Genomic DNA, 9,747 nt, shown 5'->3' with positions numbered 1-9,747 from the left:
TGAAAAGCACAGCATAGGGAACAACCTATCCTATATAATAAAAGGCTAATATGCAAATTGACCAAACGCAACCAGTCGCTATGACACACACTGACCACCAGGGGGCAGATGCTCAACGCAGGAGCTGCCCCTTGGTGGTCAGTGCACTCCCACAGGGGAGCACTGCTCAGCCAGAAGCCCGGCTTAAGGCCGGCGAGTGCAGCGGCGGTGGTGGGAGCCTCTCCCGCCTCCACAGCAGTGCTAAGGATGTCCGACTGCCAGCTTAGGCCAGCTCCCCGCTGTCAGTTGGATATCCTCCGAGGGCTCCTAGACTGCAAGACGGTGCAGGCCAGGCTGAGGGAACCCCCCCCCCTTTGAGTGCATGAGTTTTGTGCACCAGGCCTCTAGCAGTCAATAATATTCTAATAACTATGTATGGTATCAGATGGGTATGAGATTTATTGGGATGAACACTTAGTAAGTTATATAATGTCTAATCATTGGGGTGTACACCTAAAACTAATATAATATTGTATGTCAAATGTAATTGAAAAATAAAAAATTATAAATGTTACAGGGGGAAAAGAAAGAAAGAAGCACGCACAAAAGCCAACAAATTATGATTCCATTTATATGAAATATCCAGAACAGGTCACTATACAAAGCCAGAAAGGAGACTACAGTAAGTGCTCACATAACATCGTTGATCGGTTCATAGAACTGCAGCAAAATGATGTATAGCAAAACCAATTTGACCATAGGTTAATTGATATAAACAACAATTATAACAAAATAACACTGAATGAAAGGACTGAGGACCTGTGATAGTGGTTGTTCGGGGAGTGACTGCTTAATGGGCACGGGGGTTTCCTTCTGAGCTGATGAAAATGTCTTGGAACTACACAGAGATGAGAGCTATACTGTACAGCACAGTGAATAACTAAATGCGACTGAATTACATACTTTGAAAGGGTTAATTTTATGTGAATTTTACCTCAATAAAGAAAAATGTAGCTGTGTTCTCACCACACCCTACGCACACCACAACCTGCGTCTATTTTACATACACAGTACCATGTAAAAATGGTACTCTTAATACTTACAACTGTCTCTTACCATGGGTAGATGGTTGAAATTGTCCATGGCATGGACTCCAAATAAAATTTAGCTCTAACTAAAATTAGAGATGCTGAGACCCCACCAAATAAAAATCTTTTAGGGTAAAACCTAAGAGCATATCTGTAATTTAGAACATACATGACTGATCATGAAGTCCATTAAAGCATAAAGTTACATTTATCTATGTAACTCCAGAAATAAGGTGTTTGTCCCATAAAAACGAATTCAAAATAATCTTTTAAAAATTCAACTGAACTAACAGTTTTAAGGGTCACTGTACAACATTTCTTCTCTAAGATTGAGTTGTATAATACAATAACCACTTGAAATGTAGTTAATATAAAATGAGATGTGTAGTAACTGTAAAGTATACAATTTTGAAGACTTAACACAAAAACATGCAAAAATATCCCAATAATGTTTATATTTATTACATGTTGAAATAATAGTTGCATATACTGGGTTAAAATTAATTTCACCTATTTCATTTTACATTAATGTAACTACTGTAAAATTTTTAAAAAATATATGACTTGCACTATATTTCTATTGGATAGTACTAATATCAGTTAAAGAGAATTCTTTAGAGAATTCCTTAGGTTCCACAGGGCATTTCTTTCTTTCTTTTTTTAAAAATATATTTTATTGATTTTTTACAGAGAGGAAGGGAGAGGGATAGAGAGTTAGAAACATCGATGAGAGAGAAACATCGATCAGCTGCCTCCTGCACACTCCCCACTGAGGATGTGCCCGCAACCAAGGTACATGCCCTTGACCAGAATCGAACCCGGAACCCTTCAGTCCGCAGGCCGACGCTCTATCCACTGAGCCAAACCGGTCAGGCCACAGGGCATTTCTGAAAAACCTAATGCCTTGTATACAAACCAACACAAAACTCAAACAGTCTAGGCACACAGTGACAAAGAAGTAATCTGTCATGTTTGCTTTTCCCCTTCATTTGTAAGGAAAAACTGCATTTTTTTCTTTGAGGGTATTATTTGCATAAAATAATTCAAATTCTATGAGAGACATTTTCAACTGAAATGAATCTTAATAGATCCAATCCAATAGTACATACATAAAAGAAGGGAACTCCAGTGAGTTCAAATAACTTGCCCAGTATTTACACTGGTGTCTAAAGTGGGGACAGAGTGGAGAGCAGACAGGTCCTCTGCCATTTATTCCAGAAGTGTTCCCACTTTACCCAACTATGTATAAACATCATAGAACTGGGCTTACAATACCTGAGGATAAAAACGACTACAACCTAATGGTTCTAATCTTGGCTGTACATTAGAATCCTCTGGACAACTTAAAAAAAAAATCTCCAGAGATTAATCAACTATGTATTTTAAAAAGCTTACGAGGAGATTCTAATGAGCAGCCAGGACTGGGACCCACTGACCTGTTACCTAGAAGCAAGTCTATTATGAAACAACTAGAGGCCCGGTGCACGAGATTCTTGCACCCTGGCGGTCCCTCAGCCTGGCCTGTGCCCTCTCGCAGTCCGGGAGCCCTCGGGGGATGTTTGACTGATGCAGGCCTAAGTCAGACATTCCCCGAGGGGTCCTTAGCGCTGCTGTGCAGGTAAGAGGGGCTCCCGCCACCGCCACTGCGCTTGCCAGCTGTGAGTCCGGCTCAGGGCTTCTGACTGAGCAGCACTCCCCCTGTGGGAGCACACTGACCACCAGGGAGCAGCTCCTGCATTGAGCGTCTGCCTCCTGGTGATCAGTGCACACCACAGTGACCAGTTGTTCTGTCGTTCAGTCAATTTGCATATTAGCCTTTTATTATATAGGAGGATTCTTAAGCTACTATTAAATAAGCAGGTGACAAAGCAGCAGCCTGGTTTTCAAACCATGGCTGCTTTAAGTGGCAAACAGAAACAGCTGAGGGTGATATGCAGCTCATAGGCACTGGCACAGTAAACTTGTTACCACCAGTATTTTTCTGAATTGTTAAATATTTTGAACATCACCCTATGAAATTTCATGTCAAAGTAAGGCAGGAGTGGGGAACCTTTTGTCTGCCAAGGATCACTTGGATATTTATAAAATCATTCGTGGGCCATACAAAATTATTAACCTAAAATTAGCCTGCTATATTTGGTTAACATTTAATTAACTGACCCCTAATGCCTTAGCAGGGCCAGACCAAATTATCTAAGGCAGCACAGAGAAGATAACACATTAGTGTTGGACAGAATTTTAAGTCTAAAACCAATGTAATTCATTTTACCAATGAAGAAAAAGACCCAGAGAAGGAATGTGATTTGCCAAAAGTGACAAGCTTAGTTAGTGGTAAAGTCCAGACTAGATAATGCCTCCACATCATCATGTACTTTGTAAACTGTGCACTGTAATCCAGTTGGACAATTGTAACCTACAGTTTCTTTTTTAAAATGTATTGTTCTATGAAACTACTGTAATATAAAATATACTTCTTATTGTGATTATGGTAGGAAAAACTATATCCCATTACCCTGCAGTAGATGGGATCAACAACAGCCTTTATGCCAGGAATGCTCCAATGATCCCTTTTCCAAAGTAAAATGCTATTGTTTCAGAGCTATTAAAATATAATACAAAGGAGAAAAATCTTAACAATCTGAATCCAGTTAAAGAGTCAATTCTTATATTAGGAAAAATCCTTCCAGTTTCATTCTCTGTAAATGGAAAAGAATCTGGTTCTCTTTTGCATATTTCACATTCTGATTAATTCTGTTTTTCAATTGTAGAAGATATGTTTGTTCATAAAAGTTACCTGGTGTTCTGCTTCCTGGAACTTTCATATATAGCTGAACTGTGTTCATGCCCAGTATGGTGTGACCAACATGGCTTAGAAGATTTCCTGCTGATACGACACGCACAAAAGCAGGAAGTTTAGTCAACTCATGTAGCTGCAACTTCCACCTGCAATAAAATAACAGATCAAGAGTGAAACTCTGTGACAAATATTTGTGTAATTAATCATTTCTTCAAAAACCTCGTGCTTCAATCAGAAAACAATCAAATCTATAAATACTTTACTTTCACATAGGAAACACTGGAATGCTTAAATTTTTCCCAAGAAAATTTCCTAACAAAAAGCATAAAAATAATTAAACAATAAAAGGAAAAAATTTGGTGGAGTCCACCAAGATGGCGGCATAGGTAAACACCGGAGACTGCTGCCGCAAACAACCACTTCAAAAATACAACTAAAAGACGGAACGGACATCACCCAGAACCACAGGAAGGCTGGCTGAGGAGAGACTCTTCAACTAGAAGGAAAAATAACAGCACACCGAGGCTCAGAGGAGGCGCAGTGTGGAAAAAACTCAGGTGCGGAGGTGCGCGCGCAAAGCGGGCTGGTGGCTGAGAGCGCGGTTGTCGTTTTCGGTCAGGGGGGAGTCTCAGACTCTGAGCTCCAGATACGGGCGAATCGCTGGGGACTCGGACCCAAACGGGAGAAGCGGGAGTGTCTGGCATCAGTTGGAAGGCAGCTTTCCCTCCGAGGTTTGCAGCGGTTCCGGGGGTTCTGAGAAGCAGAGCCTCTGGGAACAGGACTGAGGGCACCATAACGGCTCCCTCCGCCCGCCCTGTTGAGCCCGCCCCGCCCAAGCCCTGCGCAGAGCCATTTGCCAGATCGCCTCAGGCAAAGGCTAGATTAGCACCTCCCCAGAGGACAGAAGTTTTCCGCGGCAGACACAGCTGATTCACACAGCCAGTCGGCCTGGTGGTCAAATCCCTCTAGTATTAACTACAACAATCAAGGCTCAACTAGAACAAGACTGCGCACAAAGACCACTAGGGGGTGCACCAAGAAAGCATAAAAAATGCGGAGACAAAAAAACATGACAGAAATGGAGGATATAGAGCTAAAAATCGCAATTTTGAGGGCTTGCAAAAATGTGCTAGAAGCTGTCAATAAACTTGAGGAGAGAGTCACGAAAACTAATGAGACCCTCGATGCTATGATAAAGAACCAACTAGAAATTAAGCATACACGGACTGAAATAAAGAATATTATACAGACACCCAATAGCAGACCAGAGGAGCGCAAGAATCAAGCCAAAGATTTGAAATGCGAAGAAGCAAAAAACACCCAACCGGAAAAGCAAAATGAAAAAAGAATCCGAAAATACGAAGATAGTGTAAGGAGCCTCTGGGACAGCTTCAAGCGTACCAACATCAGAATAATAGGGGTGCCAGAAGATGAGAGACAGCAAGATATTGAAAACCTATTTGAAGAAATAATGGCAGAAAACTTCCCCCACCTGGTGAAAGAAATGGACTTACAGGTCCAAGAAGCGCAGAGAACCCCAAACAAAAGGAATCCAAAGAGGACCACACCAAGACACATCATAATTAAAATGCCAAGAGCAAAAGACAAAGAGAGAATCTTAAAAGCAGCAAGAGAAAGAGACTCAATTACCTACAAGGGAATACCCATACGACTGTCAGCTGATTTCTCAACAGAAACTTGGCAGGCCAGAAGGGAATGGCAAGAAATATTCAAAGTGATGAATACCAAGAACCTACAACCAAGATTACTTTATCCAGCAAAGCTATCATTCAGAATTGAAGGTCAGATAAAGAGCTTCACAGATAAGGAAAAGCTAAAGGAGTTCATCACCACTAAACCAGTATTATACGAAATGCTGAAAGGTATCCTTTAAGAAGAGGAAGAAGAAAAAGGTAAAGATACAAATTGTGAACAACAAACATGCATCTATCAACAAGTGAATCTAAGAATCAAGTGAATAAATAATCTGATGTACAGAATGAACTGGTGATTATAATGAATCAGGGACATAGAAAGGGAATGGACTGACTATTCTTGGCGGGGAAAGGGGAATGGGAGATGCGGGAAGAAACTGGACAAAAATCGTGCACCTATGGATGAGGACAGTGGGTGGGGAGTGAGGGCGGAGGGTGGGGGGGGAACTGGGAGGAGGGGAGTTATGGGGGGGAAAAAAAAGAGGAACAAATGTAATCTGAACAATAAAGATTTAATAAATAAAAAAAGGAAAAAATTTGACCTTCTAATTTTTATAATTGTGTAATTATATTCTATAGAATTATATTGTTAATCATAAAATAGAATGTTATGATTGTCTAATTAGCATACAGTCAGGGTCTTGATGAAAATTTGTACAAGGGTTTCCATTCAAGAAAATACTTTAATTGCAAGACCTAGCAAAAATAATTTAGCTAAATTCTGTATATTAACTTAGAAAAGTGATCTGAAATAAAATAGAAAATCATATACAATTATATACAATTCTCAATCTTGCAAAGGGCACCTCTTTACCTCAGTTCACAAAAGACTACAAAGACTTACTTTTTGTCATCAGACAGGTCAATGTTGGTCCCAAACTTTATGGTTTTAAAGGGTCCTTTCCTCCTCCTCCCAGAACTTAAAAAAGAGAGACAATATTAGAAACATGCATTTTAAACAGAAATATTAAGTGGACAATGAAAAGTAACTTACTTATCTGAAGATGTAGATTCACTATCTGAGTGTTCTTTATGGTGACTTCTTTTCTCATTTTCTTCCTACAGATTAAGGAGAAAGCATTCCAGTTTAGTATTCTATAACCAGCTGCTATCCTTTCCATCATACAATTGACAACTTTACATCAAGATTGATAGTCAATGGTATCCAAACTCTTCCATCAGCCACAATGCTATCCTAGTAGTTCTTCCTTATTAGCATTCTTTTATAAGGTGAACAAACTATAGATTCTTATTTCCTGCCCCATTTTTCAAGGAGAGAAAATTTAAGGAAAGTTAAGAGGCCTAAGAAGTATCAATCATGATGACAAAATTTTTAAACTAGCAGAGGTACATGCATGCATGTTTATGTAGCTATCTATAATAATAAAAGCGTAATATGCAAATCGACCCAACGGCCAAAAAGCAGAATGACTGTCTGGACAACCTTCTGGACAAAGCCAGGGCTGCGAGGGCGGCTGAGGCAGCCGGGGCTGCAAAGGCCTACCCTTGCACGAATTTCGTGCAGCGGGCCTCTGGTATATGTATAAGGATGGAAGGCAATAACTTCTCTACTCTTGATTATGAACAAAGGTAAAAAGATCTTCCTGGGCCAAATCTTTTTTCCATAATGAATTACATATGAATGATAGAACATTTAAAACATTACTAGGGAAATTAAGTACTGGATAAATATAGGTGCTTTTCAATGTAAATTACTATCATCTACAATTTTTGTATCACAGACATGGTTATCTCTTAACACTCAGTGTCCTATGATTTTTGAGTCAGCAATACTCCATGAAATTTTGGCCTCCCTCCCTTTCAATGTACAGTTTCTAAACATTTGTCAAATTTTTTTTACATGTAATGTGGTCCAGGCCTCCAAAGCACACACAAAAAAGCCACCCTTTCTTTGGTTATGGATCCATTCCTACTTAAATACTCTCTGCCTCTTATTATCTTTGCTTTTCAACTCTTCCTCCAAATTTCCCTTTGATGATCTCTGAATCCTGCTATTATTATCTATTCTATTCTGATCACATAGTTGAAATATCTCGAAAGTTTGAATTACAGAGATTTATATGGACAGTGAATTCACTATAACTCCTAAAAGTTACAGGACAGTTTTTATTAGATGAATTTCTTGGTAGGATCTATGGGGAGTGGTAGTAAGAAACACAAGTGTATAATTTACAGGTATAAATGTTGCCTTGATTGAAAATATGAACTCAGGGCAGAATTTAAAACAGATATCAGCAAATCTAATGAATTACAAATAAAGACTTACAGGCACATATTAAGTTTCAGCTGTAGGATACGAGTAACACATTTAATAAACTGATTTTGCAGGTCTTTCATGTTTACTTTGTGGGAGAATTTTTAAACTACAGTTCTAAAGGATTTTAGTAATGCTTCATCGCTGAAAGGCCTATGAGTCTTTTCATAATAATCCTCAGATTATTCAAAGTTTTGTTTTTTAGTTTTCCATACATTTTCAAATAATTTATGCCTATCTCTCAGTTTTTTCTTTCAGACTGAGATTGGTAACAATAACACTAATGTTTCCTGGAGGAGCTATCAGATAATAAATACTAACCTGTAGAGGAGAAAAATGGGAAGGCACAAGTCTAGAAACTGTGCAAGTATAAAGCAAACTTGAGACTTAGTTAATCCTCTAATATCAATGGTTCTGAATTAGGAGCAATTTTGCCTTCTATAGTATGTCTGAAGACTTTGGTTGTCAGAGCTGGCGTTGGGGCTAAGGGGTATGCTAAGATTACCCAAGTGGGGAGAAGCCAGGGATGCTACTAAACATTCTGCAATACAAAAGACAACACCCCACAACTAACCGTTATTGAACCCAAAATGTCAATAATGCCAGGGTTAAGAAACCCTGCTCTAAACAAAAATAACCCAGAGATAAGGAAGATATCTTGTAGTAATAATATTTACTTTATCAACCAACAGGTTTTCTTAGACTTTACTAAGAGCAAACTTGATAACACATAAAATATTTTATACTAGAGGCCCGGTGCGAATCCATGCACCAGTGGGGTCCTTTGGCTTGGCCTGTGGGGATCAGGCCGAAACCGGCTCTCCGACATCCCCCGAGGGGTCCCGGATTGTGAGAGGGCGGTTCTCGGGTGATGCACCCCGGAATCGGGCTCCCTCCTCTATGGTTCCGGGTGCGTCACCTGAGAACCTCAGCTGCCAATTCACTGCAGCTCAGCAGTTCCTGCGTTGAGCATCTGCCCCCTGGTGGTCATTGTGCATCATAGCTACCAATCAGATGGTCACTTAGGCTTTTATATATAGAGAATATAAATAACGATAAAATAATGAGATGCTTACAGAAGTAATGGACCCCTTTAAATTAAAATAATATAAAATAATAAAATATCTCCAAAATAAAAATAATCTTCAGGAAGTAAGTACTTACTCTCAATGATTCCTGGAAGGAGGAGGCCTGATACTGTGCATATTTAGCAATCGTAGTATGAGATCGATTACTTTCACAATGCCAGATTTTCTTCGTTCCAGTGGGGTCCCAGTTTTCATCAGCTGGTTGCAACAACTGTGTCCTCACTTCTACCATGTGTTCATTGTTAGCTTCCACCAAAGTTTTGGTAGAGAAAAGTCCCAGGTCTTCATAAATAAATAAAGGTAGTTAATAAATAAAAATTATATTTGGAATAACATTTTTAAAGTGCGTTTTTAAAAGGGGAGGGGTGGGGAGAGGAGGCAAAACGTTTTATGGTGCTCCATTCAGTTCTCCTACAATCCAACTGGGGCCTCTGAACATCCTGAATTTCCTGTTAGGTTTCCACAACCATACACTGAAGCCCTGGAACTATTCATCATGCCACCAACAGGGGCAGAATCAAGGGACCAGGTACTAAAGTTTCACTTATTTATTTAATTTCTGCAGGTGCCAGGAACTACTTAGGGGGCAATAGTACTTGTTAGTAGTCTCAAATCTTACCTAAATTTTTATTAAAAATTTATTTTATTAGTCAACCTAAATCATAATTACATATAGTTTCACCAAAATAAAAGCTAAATTAAAAAAGCACCAGTAAATTGCCAGTAACTACTATCTTCGTATCTTCACATTGATTAAAGAGATAATACTGATACACACACACACACACAAGCCTTACAGCAGCCA

General features: G+C 39.4%; 1 protein-coding gene across 16 annotated transcripts in view; it reads right to left on the bottom strand.

Moving 5' to 3' along the window:
- KDM6A (lysine (K)-specific demethylase 6A) overlaps positions 1 to 9,747 on the bottom strand; it is a 103,300-nt gene that overhangs the window by 21,265 nt on the left and 72,288 nt on the right. For all 16 annotated transcript variants that reach the window (XM_014544035.1, XM_014544039.1, XM_014544043.1 and 13 more), the window contains 4 exons: positions 9,019 to 9,224; positions 6,574 to 6,638; positions 6,424 to 6,498; positions 3,862 to 4,010 (listed from right to left, as the gene is read on the bottom strand). In XM_014544035.1, coding sequence (XP_014399521.1) covers positions 3,862 to 4,010; positions 6,424 to 6,498; positions 6,574 to 6,638; positions 9,019 to 9,224 — 495 coding nt within the window. The remainder of the gene's footprint in view (positions 1 to 3,861; positions 4,011 to 6,423; positions 6,499 to 6,573; positions 6,639 to 9,018; positions 9,225 to 9,747) is intronic.

Source organism: Myotis brandtii, unplaced genomic scaffold (assembly GCF_000412655.1).
Source record: "Myotis brandtii unplaced genomic scaffold, ASM41265v1 scaffold349, whole genome shotgun sequence".
In the NCBI taxonomy this organism is placed as follows: Eukaryota; Metazoa; Chordata; class Mammalia; order Chiroptera; family Vespertilionidae; genus Myotis; species Myotis brandtii.
The sequence above is the reverse complement of the archived record's forward strand: the minus strand, read 5'-3'. Positions and strand labels throughout refer to the sequence as shown.